Consider the following 23,692-nt stretch of genomic DNA (forward strand, 5'->3'; position numbering starts at 1 on the left):
CCCTCCTGCCCCCAACCCCCTGCCCTGAGCCCCCTGCCTGCACCCTGCACTCCTCCTGCACCCCAACTCCCTGTCCTGAGCCCCCTCCTGCACTCCGCACCCCTCCTGCATCCCAACCCCCTTCCCTGAGCCCCCTCATACGTCCCGCACCCCTCCTCTGCCCCAATCCCTTGCCCTGAGCCCCTTCCTGCACACCGCACCCCCTCCCACACTCCGCACTCCCTCCCACACCCCAACCTTTATGAAGATCGCCTTTTAAAAAAAAAAATCCCTGGGTGCACACCCTAATGAAATGGGCTGCGCCCGCCTGTGGTGCTGGCACAATCTGGCCCACGGTTTGTGAGGCCATTGGATGTACGATGCCAGCTGGCAGTAGCGAGGCTCTGTCTGGGTGTTAGGCTGCAGGGTTTGCTGCTGCCCTTGCTACTGCTGCGGGGAATCAGGAGTGACCCCCACGGACGCACCGGAGTGACATCAGCGTACGTGAGAGCGAGATCCGGCCCACAGGCAAACTCCTCCCTCTGCCAGTGCTAGGGGCACAGGGCCTGAGTGGAGCTGGCTTGGGTCTGCCTCATGCCAGGGCTGAAGGGCGGGTGCAGACTAGGGCAGCCAATTTGCATGGCCTGCAAATAGGCCCCAGGGGCTTGTGGCAAGAAATTGACCCAGTGACTTCTCCTTCTATCTTCATAGAATATCAGGGTTGGAAGGGACCTCAGGAGGTCATCTCGTCCAACCCCCTGCTCAACGCAGGACCAATCCCCAACTAAATCATCCCAGCCAGGGCTTTGTCAAGCCGGGCCTGAAAAACCTCTAAGGATGGAGATTCCACCACCTACCTAGGGAACCCGTTCCAGTGCTTCACCACCCTCCTAGTGAAACAGTTTTTCCTAATATCAACCAGACCTTCCCCACTGCAACTTGAGACCATTGCTCCTTGTTCTGTCATCTGCTACCACTGAGAACAGTCTAGATCCATCTTTTTGAACCCCCTTTCAGGTAGTTGAAAGCAGCTATCAAATCCCCCCTCATTCTTCTCTTCTGGAGACTAAACAATCCCAGTTCCCTCAGCCTCTCCTCATAAGTCATGTGCTCCAGCCCCCTAATCATTTCTGCTGCCCCCCGCTGGACTCTTTCCAATTTTTCCACATCCTTCTTGTAGTTTGGGGCCCAAAACTGGACACAGTACTCCAGATGAGGCCTCACCAATGTCAAATAGAGGGGAATGATCACCTCCCTCGATCTGCTGGCAATGCCCCCAATTATACAGCCCAAAATGCCGTTAGCTTTCTTTGCAACAAGGGCACACTGTTGACTCATATCCAGCTTCTCATCCACTGTAACCCCTAGGTCCTTTTCTGCAGAACTGCTGCCTAGCCACTCGGTCCATAGTCTGTAGCAGTGAATAGGATTCTTCTGTCCTAAGTGCTGGACTCTGCACTTGTCCTTGTTGAACCTCATCAGATTGCTTTTGGCCCAATCCTCTAATTTGTCTAGGTCCTTCTGTATCCTATCCCTACCCTCCTATCCCTACCCTACCACTCCTCCCAGTTTAGTATCATCTCCAAACTTGCTGAGGGTGCAGTCCACACCATCCTCCAGATCATTAATGAAGATATTGAACAAAACCTGCCCCGGGACCAACCCTAGGGGCACTCCGCTTGAAACCGACTGCCAACTAGACATGGAGCCATTGATCACTACCCGTTGAGCCCGACGATCTAGCCAGCTTTCTATCCATGTTATAGTCCATTCATCCAGCCCATACTTCTTTAACTTGCTGGCAAGAATACTGTGGGAAACCATATCAGAAGCTTTGCTAAAGTCAAAGAATAACACATCCACTGCTTTCCCCTCATCCACAGAGCCAGTTATCTCGTCATAGAAGGAAATTAGGTTAGTCAGGCATGACTTGCCCTTGGTGAATCTATGCTGATTGTTCCTGATCACTTTCCTCTCCTCTAAGTGCTTTAGAATTCATTCCTTGAGGACCTGCTCCATGATTTTTCCAGGGACTGAGGTGAGGCTAACTGGCCTGTAGTTCCCCGGATCCTCCTCCTTCCCTTTTTTAAAGATGGGCACTACATTCGCCTTTTTCCAGTCATCCGGGACCTCCTCCGATCGCAATGAGTTTTCAAAGATAATGGCTCTGCAATCTCATCCGCCAACTCCTTTAGCACCCTCGGGTGCAGCGCATCCAGCCCCACGGACTTGTGCTTGTCCAGCTTTTCTAAATAGTCCCGAACCACTTCTTTCTCCACAGAGGGCAGGTCACCTCCACCCCCACTGGCCCAGCCCTGAAGTATCCCCATCCACCTCTGCACAGGTCCTATTCCTCAGAGGGCATTATGGCTGCCCCGTGATGCCAGGAGCAGTACAGCACCTATGGATCTCGCCCACAGTATCATTCCCACAGTCAGGCTGTGCCATACGTGCCCTTCAGAGAGCACTGCGCCAATGGCAACCTGCATGGAACCCAGAGGGAGGAGCACAGGCCCAGGAGGGAAGAGTTTGGAGGAGACACCAGGAGCTCAGTCTGTGTGCCTATGGCTGGAATGCCGGCTGCCCTTGCAGCAGGTCCGTAAATAGGTCTCGTAATAAAGAGCCAGTTTAGTTTTACAAGCGTGGAATTCTCTCCTGCTGTTCCCCAGCACGCGGTGCATGAAACAGCGCCACAGCATCTGGGGATAGTCCCATATTTCGAGCAGTAGATCCTCAAGAGCATTTAAAACCCACCAGGCCTGATTCTCCCCTGTTGTAACTGACCCCCAGGTAGAGCGCAGGTGTCGAATGCCACCAGAATAACATGGTCACTGTTTGCCCTGGTTGCAGAGATGGGATGCCACCCAAGGTGCCCATCAGCAGGAAGCCAGGCGCCATATTCATTATGTCACCGCGATACAGGGACCACCGCTTGAGTCTGATTGGCTGCTCACTACACCTGCGTCACGCCCTGGTAGCTCCATTGGAGTCACCCCAGCTAGACACCCAAGTGAGAGCAGGCCCAGGCCCTATGTCTGTTGTGTCTCGGTGAGGTCTGCCCTCCGCACCCCAGCCATGCCCTGGCACCTCCCCGCACCTGACCCTGCACTGAGATCCCGTGGTGCTCCCTGACCCAGGTCCCGTCTCCCCATGGAGGCGGCGGCAGGGGGCACCTGTACTCACTCTGAGCCAGGCTCTGGCAGCAGAACGAAGCCAGCAGGAGAAGTGCGCAGACGAGCCCGGCTGCCTGTGCCATGGTGAGACGGAGGAGGGTCCTGCTGGGGCCGGTGAGCTGGAGGAGTCGGCTGCAGAGGAGCCTTCTGGCTGGATCTGCCTCCCCGAGCTGCTTTTATCGGGCTGTCTGCCTGAGGATGACACTTGGCTTCAGGAAGCAGGGGAGGGGGGAACCCAGCAAATTTCCACGGTTTGGCCAAGCTCCCGGAGAGCCGGGCACGGGAGGAATTGTTCTTGTGCCAAAAGGGGATGGGGATTTACCTGACACCTGCAATTGTCGTCAGTCACCTAGGACATGCAGCGGGTGGGCGTGCTACCCCCGGAGTCAGTGCACCACAGCTCAATATAGCTCCGGGGGAAGGTGACAGAGAGATGTCTAGCGCCCAGGGTCCAGAGTGGGAGGGGAGTGAGTCCTGCCTGGCAGCTGTGTGCTCCAATGGCCAAGGATGAGGAGTCCAGCGCCCTGCGTTCTGCTCCTGGCTCTGCTGCTAACCTGTTGTGCCACCGTGGGCGAGCTGCTTCCTCTCCCGCCCCTTCTCTGTCTGTGACGGAACTGCCCAGCAGGGGCCTACCGCTCGCTGCAGCCTCCTTCCCACTGCACGGGGCCTTCCCCAGCCCAGACAGGGGGAAAAGTCCTGAGCTGGAGGGTGGGAGAGGGGGGGTGCAGAGAAGCCAAGAAGGGACTGTGGGCAGAGCCGCATGGGGACAGGCTGGGAGTGCCAGGTGATACAGCTGGGGGCAGGGCTGTGTGAGGTGTGGACGGGAGCAGCGGTGGCTGGGCGGGGAGCCAGGGCAGAGGGGCCCCCATGAGAGACACTAGCTGAGCCTGGCTTGGAATGCCGCAGGCTGGGCTGGAGCGGGCACGCTGAGAACGAGGCCCGCAGAGCTCTGGCTCTAGTCTGCACACGCCAGGGGCCCAAACAGGAACCGCTGTTGCTCACGCTGAACTGTGAATGTTTAAGTCTCTGTGCCTCTGCACACCCTTCCCTTTTCTACCAGTCTAGTAACTACACCTCTACCCCGATATAACGCGAATTCGGATATAACGCGGTAAAGCAGCGCTCCGGGGGGGCGGGGCTGCGCGCTCCGGCGGATCAAAGCAAGTTCGATAGAACACGGTTTCACCTATAACGCAGTAAGATTTTTTGGCTCCCAAGGACAGCGTTATATCGGGGTAGAGATGTACCTTCCCCAGAGCCAGGGGTTTGCGTGGTTACCGGGACCCACCAGGGCTAATGCCTACAAGGCCCAGCTGCTGAAGCAGTGATAGTGCTTGCCTCTGAGACACGGCACACCGGGCACGTTACAGGCGCCCTAGGGGCTTGAGATACTGAATAACCCCAATAATCACACTTAGACTGTGATCTCCTAAGGGCGGGTTGTTGGTTACGCTGTGTCTGTGCAGCACCCAACGCCTGGGGGCCCTGTAGTTCGTGGGTCCTCTTGGTGTTACATAATAATGATCTGGCCACGGCTCCATTGGCTCAGGTCTCCTTTCTCCAACAGTGGCCAATGCCTGAGGTTTTAGACAAAAGCAGCCCCACCTCGCCCATACTGCACCTGGGCAAGTGGGCGGTGTTCGGCCACCGGGGAGCCCGGGAAGTGGGAATTCCTTCCTTCCATTGGTCTTACCCAGTATGACCGTTCTTATGTACTTATGAAGCAACCCCCCTGTCAACTTACTTCCTCGGTGAAGGATGCCAGGATGTTTCTCTGCACCCCCACATAGATCAGAAGAGGCCTTTGATGTTCACCTGGAAATAGGGTTCCCGCCTCCCATTGTTTAGCTCTTCCTGTTAATTTCCTTCAGAAGTCTCCGCAAGCCCTTTGTTGTCCGATGTTCGGCTGCGTGCGTGTGTTCTCGCTGCCTGCTGCACTGGCTCTGGCCAGACAGCCCGTACGGCAGGCTCCGATCAAACTGCCCAATAAGACCACAAGACTTGGCTTAGTAGCAAAGGCGCCCGGCCAAGGTTATTGTCGGCGAAGCCCGGTGATAGCACCTGGCAGACTCTACGAGGATACTAAGACCTGTATGCTCGTGACAATGGACGCAGCTCAGTCAGTGGTGGGACTTTCCACTGCTCCCTAGGCTGGCCAAAGACACTCCCTCTGAAATACATCTTTATACACCAGGCCAACAAATTATGGATTGCCTCTGACATATCAGGGTGCCACCCTCTGACCTTGTACATGTTGCTTTGATCAAAACCTCTCTAGCCGTCATGCTGTCATCCTGACCTTATCCTTAAGATGGGTCAGCGTGTTCCTGTCATCTTTATCGAGGTGTTCTGGTACCACCTTTCAGGAATGTGTTTGCATATACAGTCTTATGCCTAGCACCACTTAGGAATGTGTTTCTGCAATATCAGCCCTGTTCTTGCCCGATTCTGTGAGCAGGGCCTGCCTCTTGCTCACAACTTAACTTTGCTTATAGCAGCAAAGTTTTGCCTACTTTAGCCCAGGCCTCAGGCTTCATACCAGGCCTCTGATACATGGGCTTATGTTTCAGGCCCTCTGCCTACTACATTCCCCCACTTTTTGTCTTTTTATGGGGAGGATGTTTACCCATCATCCCAGAAAAGCATAATGAATGGACTGAAGATGACCCAGTGGGCTAAACATTGTTATGTGGTTACCTTACTTTATCATCCACACATTCATGCCCCATCTGTCCCTTAGTTTTCACATTGCCTCGTACAACTGATGGACGGATTTTATTTTCCAGTCATGTGTAGTCCCTTATGCTGGGCCTGGGACATTGGGCCTGGGAACATGACTGAGGAATGTAGTTTTATGATTGAGCTTTAGAGGCACTCTCAAATAATTAATATATATGAGTAATATGAATATGGTGCATATATTTGTAGTGTATATGTGTGTATATATATCAGGGGTCAGCAACCTTTCAGAAGCAGTGTGCCGAGTCTTCATTTATTCACTCTGATTTAAGGTTTCGCGTGCCAGTCATACATTTTAACGTTTTTAGAAGGTCTCTTTCTATAAGTCTATAATATATCACTAAACTATTGTTGTATGTAAAGTAAATAAGGTTTTTAAAATGTTTAAGAAGCTTCATTTAAAATTAAATTAAAATGCAGAACCCCCCGGACCGCTGGCCAGGACCCGGGCAGTGTGAGTGCCACTGAAAATCAGCTCGCGTGCCGCCTTTGGCACGCATGCCATAGGTTGCCTACCCCTGATATATATATATATATATATTTGGAGTAGTGACATTATATGTAAATGTCTTAATTAGTTACTACCCAGTACTGTCCACCCATGTTATAGGTTACTCTTACTGCTGGTTGTCACCCTCTGGTAAGCTTCACTGGGCAAGAAGCAAGACCGGTTAGCTTCTTTGTTCCATTGGTTGCACTGCTCTGTGATACACCAGTAGGGGATATAGATCCAGTTGTTTTTTATGGACGCTGTCTCCCAGATAACCTACTGACTGGACAGTAACCAATTGATCAAATATCGTTGTGTCAGGATTTGGTGTTGGTCTCCAGACACTGAACAAGATTATTTTGAATAAAACGTGCCTCAGTTAGGATGCAGCGTCACTGACCCCCAGTTGTGACTGGTACTACCAGGGAATTTGTTTACCCAATTTGTAGTTACTGTGTAACTTAATTTCTTCACCAATTTGTTTCTCCTTGCCTTCAGGTTGTTTGCTGCCAGTCGTTTGTTGATTTTTACCTGTGTGTTGGTTAAACAGTTTAGCAGTGTTACGCACATTGTAAATAATGTGCAGCACGAGTACAACAATACAGCAGTAATACAGTTGCTTTTACATAGTAGCCAAGTTTAACTTAACTGACAGTGGTTTTTAGCTGATTGCCAATTTAATTGTCCATATATGGTAGATTGAGGTGTATTTGATCAGTCTTTTATTTATAAAGCACTTAATTGTTTTAATTGATGCTTGGGGGTTTCTTAACTGTGTGTTGATGTCTCCTGGTGTCTTCGGGGTGTGATATCTTCTGTTTTCTTTGGTCTGTGGGATTCAACCTTAAACAGCTAGTTAGTTAACATCATAAAGTTGTTTGTTTGTGTAGCGGGGTGGTTACCCCTCCCCCCCCCCGCTCTTGCCCAGAAGGGCTTAAAACAGCCGTGGCAGAGGGCTGTGCTGTGGCTGGCTTAATGAGGGGCAGCCCAGCTGGCCCTTATAAGAAGGCTGTGAGCCAGAGGCCCAAGAGGAGTCTCTCTCCAGGCTGGGAGAGAGCAGGGCCTGGTTGCTGGGAAGCTCAGGGTACCTAGAGTGAGGCAGAGCTGGGGAAAGGCCAGAGGGGCTGGGGAGCTCCAGGCTGGCAACTCCCTAGGCTGTAGGGCCTTGTCCAAGGCCCCATAGAGGCACTGGGTGGCAGTGAGAGAGGCAGCAGGTCCAGACCTGACCTTGCCTGTGATGAGTGGCTGACACTGCAGCCCATCCCAGGGCGCGGGGGCTAGTTGGTGACTGGCAGTAGCCTATGACTGAGGCAAGGTGGGGATAGAAGGTTGGGGGTTCCCTGGGGAGGGGAGACCCTGAGACTGTGGGGGCATTGCTAGGGGGCAGCACCCCAAAGATAATGGGGCACCGGGTCTGGAAGGGACACAGGGGCCCGTGGCAAGCGGGACACCGGCCTGCAGAGGGCGCTCCGGAGGCTAGATGAGCTAAGTCCCAGAGACCACCAGCAGGAGGTGCCGCAGGGGTGAATTCCACATCGCTACAGTTTGTTTTACATTCCTTCTTGTTTTCAGTAATCCAAATTGAATACACTGATTCACGTAGTTTGTTTACAATGTAATGGGAGGCCAAGTCTTTTATAACACAAGTTCTACTTTTGCAATTGTTGTCTAGACATTCATTTTTACTTGAGGTGCATTACTAATATTTCATACTAAACGTAATGCTGAACTGCTAGAATAGATGCTCACCATCTTCTAAGAAAAGGTGTATTGCTTTCCCCGCTGAGCACTCGCTTTTAGCAAAAGAGTTAGTAGCATAATTTTAACCAAGCTTTTTAGAGTTAATTTGCTTGTGATGCCAATTCCATTTTAGTTAACATTTGTGCTTCTAAACAGTTAACAACCACTGCTTCCCTTCACCATAACTTAAAAGAAGAGTGTATAAAACTAAATCTTAAATGCAAGTCTATTCAAACACATTGAGGGCATTAAATTTTCATGACACTTGGCTGACAAAGGTGGAAACCTGTTGAAAAGGTAGAAACCTGTTGAAATTGTTTGGTTAGCTTTATGCATCGATTGCTGTTTTTAAACATTTTTGCTATAATATTCTTATAACTATAGTTAAAAGTGCAAACAAGTCTTTAAAAACCCAAGAAGAAAGTGACATTTTGTTAATATTATTTTTACCTTAATGTTGAGGTTTCCCTTCCTTTTTTTGAATAATAATAAAAAAAAATTCAACAACAACAACAAAATAAAGATTAAAAAAAACCTGTGATTACTAAAAGAGAATTATTTTTGTTTGAAATTGCATTATTTGTTGAGGCAGAAATATATGTACATACATTTATAACTGAGACCTTTTTGAATTTTGAAAAAAATGGTAATACTATTATGATGGTTATAACCCAACCATTATTTTAAAATAGTGTGGTACCACTTACATTTTTTTAAAAAAGGGTATAAAATTTAATTTTGTTGCAACAAAATAAAAATAATTTTAAAAGTAGTCACGTGACACACAACAGACAACATACAGGACTAACTTACAATTAAAAACAAGCGGTGCGAGTTTTGTTTATAACTATACAAAATAAGGCCTTAAGAACTTAGTTATTAAAACAGTGCATTAAAAAAAAAGACAGATAAACAAAAGGGTTAAACATTTAAGCAAGTTATTACCTTATTTAAAACTTTTTTTAATAAAAATTGATAAATATATTATTTGCCAAATTTGTTGTATTAATTTAGTAAATTAAGGCATTTTCCATTACTTTACATTAAACTTTATTTTAAAACTCTGCTATACAGTAATCAGGAAAGCCCATGATGATTTAATTGGGGATTGGTCCTGCTTTGAGCAGGGGGTTGGACTAGATGATCTCCTGAGGTCCCTTCCAACCCTGAGATTCTATGAAATCTATGTTTCAAATATTAGTTAGTGGTTAGGATTAGAAGCAGAGTCTGCATTTCTCTTGCTTGGCAACCAGATCTTCAAGAAAGTTAGGAGTAGTTCCAGCTGTTGCATTCCTGAAGAGTTAAAATAATTAATTTACTGGATTTATTTAAAGCAAGAGAAACCAAGGTAAAAACCTTAGTTTGTTTGTTGCGGGCAGGGGACGGGGGGGGGAGAGAAGAGGGATGAAAAGCAACCTAGGAAGGTAGGGAGACCTGAGCCAAGAGAGATTAACTGTATCAAGGTATCTTAAAGTACAGGCAGCAGCAGCGAGTTAAGCAAACTGAGAAAGAATATAAAGGAAAACGTAACCGATATGTAAAAATATTTGAGAAAGAAGGTTCTATTTTTAGCTATGAGCGCAAAGTGTGGTTCTGTGGGTCGAAGCAGTTGGGAACCAGCACTCCTGGTTTTTATCCTGGCTCTGAGAGGAGAGTGGGGGTCGTTACCTGCTCTTGTAAAACCTGAATTTATTCCCCCAGTGTCTGTTGCTTTTTGTGTGCATGCCAAATGGACTGCGGGAGTGCCCTTTTTTCGCTGCAGTTAACTGTTTTTTGGCAACTCAATGTGTTAATGCATTAATTCTAGGTGTCAATCTGCTCAATTTTGGTTTTTCACTTTGAAATTGTTTTTTATTCACTTCCCGGCGACCGAGTTGCAGCTCCTGTCTCCTAATGTGCTCTGTGAACTGTTCCATTTTTTTTCTTTCATTTCATTTACCAATGCAGTGAAAATATTGTGTTCTATGTCTCCTCCCTGGGCACTTACTTTTCCTGATCTGACAGGCACCAGTCTCCGTTTCCGTTTAACCAGAACCTGGCTTTTCTTGTAAGGTGGGGGTTACCATGCAGTGGCCCCCGTTTCATTTTTTATTTGGCTAGGGCCCCCTTTTTCCATTTCTGGCCCCATTCTTCAGGCACAGGGGAACTACCTAAAGCCTGATCACCAATATTTATAACAGGGGACGGCACATCTCTTTTTTTTGTCAGTTTCTTACAGCAGTTTCCCATGTTTTATTTTGTTCCTCTGCTTGCTGTCTCTGGACTGCTTGCCACCCCGCGAGGGGAGTGGGAGCATTCCAGGGCACTGCTCCTTTTAACTCTTTCTTTGTTTCTGGTACTTGCCCCGCTAATTTGTGGCATGTTGTCTTAACCATTTAACAGCCATGATTATAGTTTGCAATATTCTCCATTTTAAGGCTACAATCTCTGCCCTCGCCTTACAGAGTCTAGTCAGTTTCTTCCCCACTATATTTTTTTTAAATTCATATGGGCCTGTTTTACTAGCAACCTGGCATGTCCATACCTTATTCAACTCTGTGGGGATTTGCAGGGAGGGGTTAAGGGAGTTTCCTAGCTCGTGGTCTTCTGTCATGTTAGATCGCGATTCCTCCAGAGGACAGCTCGCTTATTTACCAGATCAGCGGTCGGGGTCACCGATGTTGTCCGATGTTCGGCTGCGTGCGTGTGTTCTCGCTGCCTGCTGCACTGGCTCTGGCCAGACAGCCCGTACGGCAGGCTCCGATCAAACTGCCCAATAAGACCACAAGACTTGGTTTAGTAGCGAAGGCGCCCGGCTAAGGTTATTGTCGGCGAAGCCCGGTGATAGCACCTGGCAGACTCTACGAGGATACTAAAACCTGTATGCTCGTGACAATGGACGCAGCTCAGTCAGTGGTGGGACTTTCCACTGCTCCCTCAGCTGGCCAAAGACACTCCCTCTGAAATACATCTTTATACACCAGGCCAACAAATTATGGATTGCCCCTGACATATCAGGGTGCCACCCATTACCTTGTACGTGTTGCTTTGATCAAAACCTCTCTCTCCGTCATGCTGCCATCCTGACCTTATCCTTAAGATGGGTCAGCGTGTTCCTGTCATCTTTATCGAGGTGTTCTGGTACCACCTTTCTGGAATGTGTTTGCGTATATATTCTTATGCCTAGCACCACTTAGGAATGTGTTTCTGCAATATCAGCCCTGTTCTTGCCCGATTCTGTGAGCAGGGCCTGCCTCTTGCTCACAACTTAACTTTGCTTATAGCAGCAAAGTTTTGCCTACTTTAGGCCAGGCCTCAGGCCTCTGATACATGGGCTTATTTTTCAGGCCGTCTGCCTACTACACCCTTCAGTAGCATTTCACTCACTATGTTAGCGGTCTTATGTCTTAATATGCAATGGTCCAGCAGGGCGATAGCCATCTCTTCCCTCCTGTCTGGAGAAGTTTGTCTCAAGGCACACTACCTTTGACTGACCTGCCTTGAACTACAAGGCCTAGAGAACATAATTTTCAGCATATCTACATGACTCCTCACGCATGTTCTGTACCTACATCTCACAATGATTGTGGTGACACAGACTTCCATAATAGGGATCCTACATGACATTCTTTTGGTGAACCCAGAGGATCTCTGTACCTGTCATTAAGGTGGGGCCAACCAGGCAGTTGCCCAGGGCGCGGGACTGCCGGGGTGCAAAAATGGTGTGGCATGCAGGATCGGGCCCAGTGGCATCAGGGCCGCCCTGCAGGATTGGGCCCGCAGTGTCCGGCCGGAGTGCTTCATTAGCAAAGAGCAAGGCCGAAGGCAGGCTACGTTGAACAAGTGGCACTCAGGGGAGGGGTTTACGAGGTTGCTCCTTCCTCTGAGATCACTTCGACCCCCACGAGTGGCTTGTTGAAAGGGGCAGAGAGCGGAGGGGAGTAGGAGAAGCAGGTGGGTCATTCTGCAGCCCTTGGAAGACTGGCCCATATTGGGGGGGCGGCGACATGTAACTGGGGAGGCATTCAGACCTCTGCCATTGCTCCCCAGGGCAGTGTGTCTCTGCTCTGCCCAGAGCTACGGCCAAACACCCAGCCTAGCGCACAGCTCCCAGGCCATGCTTCCAAGTGACACTGGGCTGCATCATGGAGGGTCTCTGCCTGGTGTGGGGATAAGGGGCCAAATTCTGCTCTCAGTGCCACCGATGTAAATCCAGAGTAATGGCACTGAACCCCAGGCTGGCAGGGCAGGTACATTCTCCCCCGCCCAGCACCCTGGGGAGTTATTTACACCTTTGCAATGTGGGCAGAAGTGCTAACCAAGAGATTTCTGCATTTGCTCACACTGCTGCCTCGGCTTTGCACCCACACTGCACAGGTGTAAATGACGCACGAGCTGCAGCCATGGGGGAAAACCAGACTCTGCTTCCCTTGCTGAGTCTCCTGCCCGCTCTGCTCTGCCAGCGAAACCAGCCTGAGCCCCCTTACTCCTCTGGCCTCAGTCCAGGGGGGTGGGAGGCTCTGTGGTTAGTGCAATAGCCTGAGACTTAGAAGACCTGGGTTTAAGTCCCTGTTTTGTCACAGACTCCTTGTGTGGCCATAGCGTCTCAATGTCTTGGGTCCCCACCTGTAAAATGGGGTAGATCTGATTTTGCTCTGCTCTTCCAAATCCCTCCTAGAAACCCTGCTTCCAGAGTGGCCACAGGAGATGAGTTAATAGGAGAATCTGGCCAAGTTCCTCCTTCCTCTGGGTTTCCCAGGGCCCCTGTGTCTGAGGGGCCGGCTGGAGGCTCCTGGAGCAGGGACTCCATGCTTGGGCCTTGTACAGCTCCAGGCGCATCATCGGGCCTCAGCAAACAACACAAGATAGCAGGTTTTGTCCATCCCCAGTTCTGAGGAATGGAGATGCAAGTTGGGGAAACTGAGGACTTGGGACTCCAGTTAAGCAGAGTGGGGTCTAGAGGCCAGGGATAACCCAGGGGACATAATGACCAAAATATCCAATGAGCTACGCAGGTGCGAACACTGAAATCTTACCCTCTGCAGAGAGGAGTGTGATGCTTCGGCGCTCACCCAGCCCAGCAAGGGATTTCCTCACCACCTGCCTTATAAGTGCGGTGATTTAACACTGTGCGGCTGTGACTCGGAGCCTGGACACCTGTGGTCAGGCCACAAGCATAAAGGTCTCACCCTGGCTTCCACCAGCCGACCTACTCCTTGGAGGGTGACCTCGGCAGCCCTCCCAGGCCTGAGTCCCCACCAAATCCATCGACTGGCGTTCTCAACGACCAGCCACTCAGACTTTCCCCTCTGGTTCGTCCTCCCTGAAGGAGTAAAACCTGCCCCCCACTATCGGCACACTTTGGCGCACATGCTCCACACGGTTTGCACAGCAGAGACCTGCATGGGATAAAAATAAACAAAGATTATTTAATAGAAAAGCCAGATTTCCAAGCTGGAACAGTGAGGAAAAGCGACCACAGACAAATTACCCAGGAAACAAACACAGAGATGCGACTTTTCAGCCTTTACACTGTTATAGTTGCTACATTCCCTGTTCTAATGTAAGTTACCTATTGCCTCTGAACCGTTTCCCAGCATGCTCCAGTCCCAGAGGGGATCCAGGGTTTCACGGACAGTGCCCCACTTAAGGGCTGCCCCTCAGTTCCTGGATGTCCTTCTCTTCAACTCCCTACCGTTGTAAGGGGTGCAGGTTTTTTCTTTCTCTCTGACTATGGTGGGGGAAATTCCCTCCTCTCATGGGCGGAAGGTATCATAGGCCAGGAGAGGCTAAGCCTCCCCCAACCCAGGCCGAGGCCCCTTCCTGGCTCCCCCTCTCTCCCAAAGCTGGCGGGGGCTCAGCTCAGGCTGGTGGCCTGGAGCTGGGGCTAGGCTGACTGGCTGCTTCAGCTGGCCAGTGGCAACGAGTCAGGGGGCGGCTTGGGGCCAGCCAGCTGGTGGCCCGGGGGTCGGGCCAGTGCTCGGGGCCAGAAGGCAGTCCTGGGGTCATGGCGGTTTAGCTGGGGCTCCTCTGGCTGCAGGGGGACAAGGGACTCTGGTGGACGAGGGGGTGGTGGAAAGGATGGGGTAAGGGCAAGGCCGCAGGAGGAAGGGGTGGGGTCAGGGGCTAGCCTTCCCAAAGGGGGCATCAATGCCCTGCCCAGGCCTACTGTCTTAGTTTTCCAAGACTAGGGGTTTCAATTTGTTTCAGTGTTTTCCTATGAACTCTAATCATAGAAGATTAGGGTTGGAAGAGACCTCAGGGGGCTCAAGGCAGGACCAACCCCAACTAAATCATCCCAGCCAGGGCTTTGTCAAGCCAGGCCTTAAAAACCTCTAAGGATGGAGATTCCACCACCTCCCTAGGTAACCCATTCCAGTGCCTCACCACCCTCCTAGTGAAATAGTGTTTCCTAATATCCAACTGAGACCTCCCCCACTGCAACTTGAGACCATTGCTCCTTGTTCTGTCATCTGCCACCACTGAATAGCTGACCTCCATCCTTTTTGGAACCCCCTTTCAGGTAGTTGAAAGCAGCTATCAAATCCCCCTCACTCTTCTCTTCTGCAGACTAAACAATCCCAGTTCCCTCAGCCTCTCCTCATAAGTCATGTGCTCCAACCCCCTGATCATTTTCATTGTCCTCCGCTGGACTCTCTCCAATTTGTCCACATCCCTTGTGTAGTGGGGGGGACCAAAATGGACGCAATACTCCAGCTGTGGCCTCACCAGTGCCAAATAGACGGGAATAATGACCATTGGCTCTTCCTGGCTGGCAATGGACGGTCCGTTTCGTGTAAGCGACTGGCTTGGGAGGAGCTCTTCCCTGCTGTGAGAAGTATTTGAACTCGTGGTGCTGGTCATGAACATACTATTCTGTATCCCCAAATACACCGCTTCTAACTGCAGTCTGTGTACATAGCTCCAAATGACCATCACGTTCAGAACCTTACAAGTGTGCATAAAAGACCTGGGCTGACTTATTGATACACAATAATGTATAAAAGCAGTTGATTCAATTGCTTATTCTTTGGGGTTCAGGTTCACCCCTTGGGGTGTCTGGACTCTGATTGGAACAAGGAATCCGTCCGTCTCCTGCCCTATGATTTAACCGTCACTCACAAACGACTCCACTGATGAGTAAAAAATAACCGGATTCTTGCCAGCAAAGGGAAACAAGTTCTTTGTGTTTTTACTTGGGAAGATCTAAAACAAAGAGTCTGAGCGCTCTACAGGATGAGCTCCTGGGGCTGGAAACAGCTGCTCCAGAGGCAGGGTGGTCCATGTGTAGCATGCTGCGCTGCAGTGATTCTCAGGAGAACCAGGGTCTATTCCCTGCTCTGCAACCTTGGGCGAGTCTGTTTTGCCCTCCCCACCCTGTGTCTATCTTGTTGGTTCAGGCTGTCAGCTCTTTGGGGCAGCTTCAGTCCCTCCCTGGGTGTCTGAACCCAGCACAATTCAGCTGGCGTCACCCGAACATCAGTAATCGGACGGCGCGCTGTACCCTGTGACCTTCAGCTAGGCAAAGCTAAATAGGCTGTGGGTCACAGTCTGCACCAAGCCACACGGGGTCAGGATCCTCACACGGGCGGTCAGAGCAGGGTCAAACCTGAGGCTGGGAGCAGCAGAGGAGTTTTTAGCCAGGTTCCAGGCTAGAGTCAATACCAAGGCTCAGAGGCAGGTTTCAGATCTGGGGGTGAGGTCCAAAGCCAAGGACAAAGCCAGGAGCAGCAGCTCCACACTGTTTCCTGGACATTTCCTGGAAGGCTCCTTGGGTTTATATAGGGCAGAGCGCCAATCGGGAACCATGAGGCTGCTGCCTGTCAGACCCCTTGAGGCAGGACTTCCCATGGGCTGTGTCCACAGCAGTGGAGTGCATGTTGGGGGGAGCACGGAGCTGCCAGCTGCCTGGGTCCCCTAGACCCACAGGGCCTTACACAGAGGCTGCTGTGGTTTAAACCACATCAGTTTCCCATCACCCAGGGTACCCAAGGGAGTGATGTGGTTAGCATCATATCCAGCCACCTGCGACTTCCCTCACCCGACGGATGCCCGTTGTGCAGCTGGCGGGACATGAGGCTGCCGGTCAGTGGCAGTAGGCCAGGTCCTGGCCCCATCAAACCCCCTGGCACAAAGGGGAGCAGAGGCCCCCTCACCTCGAGCCGCAGAGGAGTGAGAGGAAGTCGCAGAGGACGAGGAGGAGGAATCACTAGGGGAAGTCACAACTCTAAGAAAAGTAACGGGCAAGGAAATGTCCTGCAGTGGAAACTCCGTGGTAAGAAAGAGACAGAGCAGAAATAAACCAGCGTCAGCTGAGTGTGTTCCGGCTGAGTGGGTCAGCGCCGGGGAGGGGGGTGCACCCATTCAACAGGAACCTACGTGCACCGGAGCAGCTGCCAGTACAAGGTCCTTCCAACTGTCTATCACACAAACCCAAACATGCTTGCTCTGCCCCGAGGCCCCACTCCGCTCACTCCATTTCCCCCTCCCTCCGTCACTCGCTCTCCCCCACCCTCACTCACTTTCACCAGGCTGGGGCAGGGGGTTGGGTTGTGGGAGGGGGTGCAGGTTCTGGGCTGGGATTGAGGGATTTGGAGTGTGGGAGGGGGCTCCAGGCTGAGCCCGGGGCAGTGGGTTGGGATGTAGGAGGGAGTGAGGGGTGCGGGCTCTGGGAGGGAGTTTGGGTGCAGGAGGGGCTCTGGGCTGGAGCACATGACTTATGAGGAGAGGCTGAGGGAACGGGATTATTTAGTCTGCAGAAGAGAAGAGTGAGGGGGGATTTGATAGCTGCTTTCAACTACCTGAAAGGGGGTTCCAAAGAGGATGGGTCTAGACTGTTCTCAGTGGTACCAGATGATAGAACAAGGAGTAATGGTCTCAAGTTGCAGTGGGGGAGGTCTAGGTTGGATATTAGGAAAAACTTTTTCACTAGGAGGGTGGTGAAGCACTGGAATGCGTTACCTAGGGAGGTTGGACTAGATGACCTCCTGAGGTCCCTTCCAACCCTGATATTCTATGGGCTGGGGCAGGGGTTTGGTGTGCAGGAGCGGGGTTGGGGTGCAGTCTCAGTGGGGGTGTCTACACAAACTACAATGCAAATAGTGAAGGTTAACTGAGGCAAGGCAGAACACAGTTTCACCCCTGAGTTAGTGCCAGCACTCTCTTTCGCTTGCCCTAATAAAAGCATATGCAAATGGGCATGGTGTTTAGGAATTAATAACCCCACAGGTAAGCCCAGAATACATGACATCACCTCGGAAGCAAGCGAAGGAAGAATTCTCTGTCTGTTACAAAATTGGGCTCCTTTCTTCAGGATTCTAATCTGCAGAGTTAATATAATACTCTGCAAATACATCTCTTTATTTACAAATATTCATAACCTCAAGAAATACCCCGAGCACAGCAATTACTTCCCCTTCCTCTGAGCAATTCAAATCCCTGAAGTTGAGTAGAAGCCTCTCATGTAATCAACTGATGCTGGAGGTTTCCCACTTCCCTTTTTCTCCAATGTTTTTTTCAGCCAAAGTGAGACAATGCAGCCAGCATGTGCTGACCCAAAAGGCTCTTCTGCATGTGTGTTCTCACTGAATTCAGTGGAATTACTCACGTGCTTAAATTTAAGCGTGGGCTCAAGCGCTTTGCTAGATCGAGGCCAGAACGATCAGCAGCACAGCTGGTCAGAAAAAGGTAAGTATTTCCTGACAATTTTTGCAATAAATGACCATTTGCCCCTTTCGTTCAATATCTTATCTGGAGTTTTTCATTGATTTCAATTAAAACATTCTTAAATTTACTTTTTTTTAAATCCATTTTGGTGGGGAATTTTTTTTTCATTTGCCCCAGCTGTTTCTAGTTGGGGGGAACACCCTAAAAAGTGAGAAAAAGCTGTGGTTATTTTTTGAAATGCATTTTTTTCAAATGAAAAAAAAATCAACCAAAATGAACAGGTTTCAGTACTGTGTGTGTGTGTGTGTGTGTGTGTGTGTGTGTGTGCGCGTGCATGCAGCGGGGGGCGGTGGCGTGTCAAAAGGGCATTTTCCTTGGAGAAGGATGGCCCAGTGCTTAGGGCCGTTGGCTGGGATGCAGAACACGTGGATTTAATTTGCTGCTCTGTCATAAACTTCCTGTGTGACCTTGGGCAACTTGCTTAGTCTCTCTGTGCCTCAGTTCCCTATCTGTAAAATGGGGATAAGAGCACTGCCTGACCTCACCAGGGGCATGTGAGGATAAGTGCATTTAAAAGAAGACTACGAGGGCCTTGGATGCTACAGCAGTGCGGACTAGATAAGTAGCTAAGATAGACAGACATGTTCTAGTCAGACCTTCTCATCCTCAACTCCAGCAAGGTGCATGGAGCAGCCATATTCACAAGAAGTGAGATTCACCCCCATGCAGATGCTCATCAGAAGCTGAGGCTCCACTTCAATCCAACTTGTCTGCAACTAAGGTCATAAGAACGGCCATACAGGGTCAGACCAAAGGTCCATCTAGCCCAGTGTCCTGTCTTGCGACCGTGGCCAATACCAGATGCCCCAGAGGGAATGAACAGAACAGGGAATCATCAAGTGATCCATCCCCTGTCGCCCATTCCCAGCTTCTGGCACATCCCTGCCCATCCTGGCTAATAGCCATTGATGGATCTATCCTCCACTTCCTCCTGCAAAATGCATAATTCACTATCCATTAGTCTCCTTACAAAAAGTTTCCCTCATCAGTCAGGGAGGAGAAACAATTCTGTGTGACTCAGGTGACCAATCCCACGCCAGCAATAGCGAATGGGCAAAGCAAGGAGTTCACAAATGACCCTTAGGTTGAGATTTGTTTAAACAACCACCAATAAGGAACGCAGCTGCAGAAACCAGGCACGAGTCAGACACAATAAACAGCTACAAACACACGGAGTTTCACTGGCAACAGGTAAGTTGGCCAGAGCCGTTCACTAGGGCTGAAATCACATGGGTGCAGAGTCCCGCTTCAGCTCGAGCAGCGCCTACGTCTAGTGCTGGCTGTAGGCAAATTTCAGCCACACTCATCTTTAGACCACAAGGGAGGAGACTATGAATGAATGGCACACGCCAAACAGTCCTGTATTGCTATTCATAGATTCATAGATTCTAGGACTGGAAGGGACCTCGAGAGGTCATCGAGTCCAGTCCCCTGCCCGCATGGCAGGACCAAATACTGTCTAGACCATCCCTGATAGACATTTATCTAACCTACTCTTAAATATCTCCAGAGATGGAGATTCCACAACCTCCCTAGGCAATTTATTCCAGTGTTTAACCACCCTGACAGTTAGGAACTTTTTCCTAATGTCCAACCTAGACCTCCCTTGCTGCAGTTTAAGCCCATTGCTTCTTGTTCTATCATCAGAGGCTAAGGTGAACAAGTTTTCTCCCTCCTCCTTATGACACCCTTTTAGATACCTGAAAACTGCTATCATGTCCCCTCTCAGTCTTCTCTTTTCCAAACTATACAAACCCAATTCTTTCAGCCTTGCTTCATAGGTCATGTTCTCAAGACCTTTAATCATTCTTGTTGCTCTTCTCTGGACCCTTTCCAATTTCTCCACATCTTTCTTGAAATGCGGTGCCCAGAACTGGACACAATACTCCAGCTGAGGCCTAACCAGAGCAGAGTAGAGCGGAAGAATGACTTCTCGTGTCTTGCTCACAACACACCTGTTAATACATCCCAGAATCACGTTTGCTTTTTTTGCAACAGCATCACACTGTTGACTCATATTTAGCTTGTGGTCCACTATAACCCCTAGATCCCTTTCTGCCGTACTCCTTCCTAGACAGTCTCTTTCCATTCTGTATGTGTGAAACTGATTGTTCCTTCCTAAGTGGAGCACTTTGCATTTGTCTTTGTTAAACTTCATCCTGTTTAACTCAGACCATTTCAGACAAGAGCACCACCAGCAGCGCTGAAATGAGATAAATCAATCGTAGTGCCAATTTGGCAAATGTCCCGAACTCCAAAAGAGGCCTCTAAGGCTGTCCCGCAAGAGTGAAGACACGCAGGATTCCAATAGCAAGGCGTTGGAAACACTGGGACTTTTTAAATCATGGGATAGAAAGCTTTCTGCATCAGGGCATCTGCCCACCTTGAATTGAAGGTGCTAAGAGAAAATGTCTTTTCTAGGCATGCCATTCCAGGGTTTCATGAAGGAAGCTCTTCACAGCTGATCCAGTTCTCTGAATTCCCATTCTCCCAGGAAACACCAGTCATCAGAGAGTGACAGATGTATTGGATGAAATGGACATTTCCTTAACAGTATCATAGAATATCAGGGGTGGAAGGGACCTCAGAAGGTCATCTAGTCCAACCCCCTGCTCAAAGCAGGACCAATCCCCAACAATTTTTAATCCCTAAATGGCCCCCTCAAGGATTGAACTCACAACGCTTGGTTTAGCAGGCCAATGCTCAAACCACTGAGCTATCCCTCCCCCCCTTTCCCAAAAAATCCTGTTTTTTTGTTTCAATTGGAAGTGAAGAGATACATGTTGAAAAGCTTTGCTCCCTGACCAGGAATTGAACCTGGGCTGTGTCAGTAAAAGTGCCAAAGCCTAACCACTAGATCACCAGGGAGCCAGCCTCACACCTACCATATCCTGTCTCACAGTGGTGGGACCTTAGCACGCAAGGCAATGGGAAACTATGGAAAGATCCATTATTTATACGAGGAAGGAAGACTTACTCCAAGCTTCTGCATTCAGAATTTGTCAGTTTCTTGCTTCCGCCTGTAAATCCAGTGAGGGATTTTTCTGGAGTTAATAAACATACTCCATCACCTGCATCCAAAGGATTGTGGGAATTAAAAAAAACTAATCAAGACATAAAATTGAACAGCTGGGTAAGGCGTAGAAGGAGGGTGAATGAAAGGGTAATTACAGGGCCCAAGTCCAGATCCCATGTAATAAACGTTAATCACAAACAAATATGTTTTAATACCATAAAGCACAGCATTGCCATCTCTTGGTATTTTATCAGGAAGCTTGTGATATCTGGTGCTTTTCTTAAAGTCCCAGCTCCTGGAGTCAAGGGATTAGAGGAGAGTCTCGGCTTCCATTTTGAAAAAAAGTAAGTTTCTAGCCGTCCTAGGTGCGGAGAAAAGCTTGAACATGTGACACCAAATGGGTCAAAGAGCAGATGGCAAATAGAAAAACCCAAATATGATTGTTTTAAAAAAAGCCTCTGAACTGTTAAGAAATCTCATGATTTTTTGAGGCCTGGCTCCTGGCTTTTGAACGTTCAGGGATGGCAATACTGCATTGGGCTGGATCCTCAGCCAGTGTAAATGAACGATGGAGCGACACCAGTTTATACCACACGACAGTCTGGATCGTATGTTTTCTTGAAAGATCTGCTACTAAATGTACATAAAATGACAGGCTTAGTAACGCTGTCTGGTTTCTAAGTCACAGCACAACGATGTAAAGTGTTACTACCCAATTCCTACACACCAGTAACCTCCTACCAGCAAACTAAGTGTCCTAGTTGCCATCCCGGTACCACCCACTTTGAAAAGAGACCTTCTCCATTTGGCTTGGTTATGGCCAGAGGCTGTGTGATGCCGGCAGGCCAGGCGCCAGCTCACACCAATGTCCCCAGGCCCCAGCCGGGTGCTGACAGATACGGAGCTGGAATCTGTCTGGCTCACTTGTGGGTTAATCTGGATAAATAGGTATTAGAATGATAAGAACGTGGTTAGTGTTCGGAGTCTATCGGATGCTTGTGCGTTGCTGCCTGCATTGATCTGACTTGTGAGATCTGCATTCCCCATTGTAAGGTAATAGTGAGCAGGTGTCGTGTGAGCGTCTGAATCGCCAGACAGGAGAGGGACACTAAGTAGTGTGGAGAGATGTTCTTCTATGGAAATTGTTACGCCTCTCCCGAAAGAAGAGACCCATCCATGCCAGATGGGCTCTGGGCGGATCTTACAACACCCCACAGCTGGGTTGAGAAATTTTCAACAAAAGGACTGAAGACTCTTATTATTGTTCTACTCTCCTCCCCGTGCAGATGAGTCATGCAAGAGTGCTCCCATCAGCTGAGCTCGCAGCTCAAAGCACATGGCAGGAGGGGGATAAAAATCGCAAACCAAAGGAAGTAGGTATCTCTGTGCTGCTTGGACTCCGGGGGCTTGGTATTTCTAGGCATAAGCAAGAGATCCCCTGCTGCTTAGCCTGGGCTAGCCCTAAAGGACACACAGAGCTTGCTGATCACAGAAGCCTATACTACCTTTTGAAACCAACTCATTCATGCTTCTATATTCACTTGCTTCGACCTGGTAAATAGCTCTCTAATTTCCTTTGCCTATTTAATAAATCTTCATACAGTTTACAGTAGGATTGGCTGCAAGCCTTTGGTGTGAGACCTAAAGTGCAATTGGCCTGGGGTAAGTGACTGTTCCTTTGGGATGAGGAATAACCTATCCATTGCTGTGATCCTTGGTATAAGGGGCCATCTATCACGGAGATATGCTCACCTGGAGGCAAGACAGATCGGAGTAAGCAAGGGGGCCGTCTGGGACTCTGTGTTAAAGCTTTCATAGTGCCCGAGGCGTTTGCACTTGTGTGAAATCTAAGTTTAGAACTTGCAACCGATGTGGGGTTTACGCCCTGGTTTGTAACCGTCTTCCCTGAGGTTGGTGCTGCTGCTCTTGTGGCACCAGTGGGAGCATCACAGGTAGCTTCTACAACCACCGTCAGGCAGAGGGTGAGATTCTGCTCTGTGCAATGGGCCAGCGCAAACCTGGGCCTCACCTGAGCCCTATCTATGTCGGGTGCTTCCAGATGTGCAGCCCCTTTGGGGTCAGTGGCCATGCGCTGGGCTGGGTGGTGAGTGTTTACAGGATCAGGCCCTTTTTAGTCCCAGCTCACAGAACAGGGCTGGAAAGTGGTACCCGAAGGCACTGCGATGCCTGCGCTACTCCACTGACACTCTGCAAGCGGGGGCTGAGCTGGGCCTCTCAGGACGGCATGGAGCAGCACTGCCTCCCACCAGTGCCAGCTGGAGCCTCGGGAGCACGGGTAGTGCACCCCCCCCTGCAGGGCGAGCGGCAGCCTGCGCCCACTCCTGCCCCAGCACTCAGGGCTCATTCTATTTGGGACAGGAACAAAGGTACAATGTTGGGATTTCCGGGGGCACAGAAATTCCAATTTCATAGAATATCAGGGTTGGAAGAGACCTCAGGAGGTCATCTAGTGCAACCCCCTGCTCAAAGCAGGACCGATCCCCAACTAAATCATCCCAGCCAGGGCTTTGTCAAGCCTGACCTTAAAAACCTCTAAGGATGGAGATTCCACCACCTCCCTAGGTAACCCATTCCAATGCTTCACCACCCTCCTAGTGAAATAGTGTTTCCTAATATCCAACCTAGATCTTCCCCACTGCAACTTGAGACCATTACTCCTTGTTCTGTCATCTGCCACCACTGAGAACAGCTGAGCTCCATCCTCTTTGGAACCCCCTTTCAGGTAGTTGAAAGCAGCTATCAAATCCCCCCTCATTCTTCTCTTCTGCAGACTAAATAACCCCAGTTCCCTCAGCCTCTCCTCATAAGTCATGTGCCCCAGCCCCCTAA

General features: G+C 49.8%; 1 protein-coding gene across 1 annotated transcript in view; it reads right to left on the bottom strand.

Annotated features, from left to right (window-relative positions):
• LOC113409671 (C-C motif chemokine 4-like) overlaps positions 1 to 3,235 on the bottom strand; it is an 8,033-nt gene extending 4,798 nt beyond the window's left edge. The window contains exon 1 of the mRNA XM_026663825.1: positions 3,163 to 3,235. Within this exon, the coding sequence (XP_026519610.1) occupies positions 3,163 to 3,235 (73 nt within the window). The remainder of the gene's footprint in view (positions 1 to 3,162) is intronic.
• Between the last annotated feature and the right edge of the window lie 20,457 nt (positions 3,236 to 23,692).

This window comes from Terrapene carolina, unplaced genomic scaffold, assembly GCF_002925995.2.
Source record: "Terrapene carolina triunguis isolate 2854851 unplaced genomic scaffold, T_m_triunguis-2.0 Scaffold33926, whole genome shotgun sequence".
NCBI classification, from domain to species: Eukaryota; Metazoa; Chordata; order Testudines; family Emydidae; genus Terrapene; species Terrapene triunguis.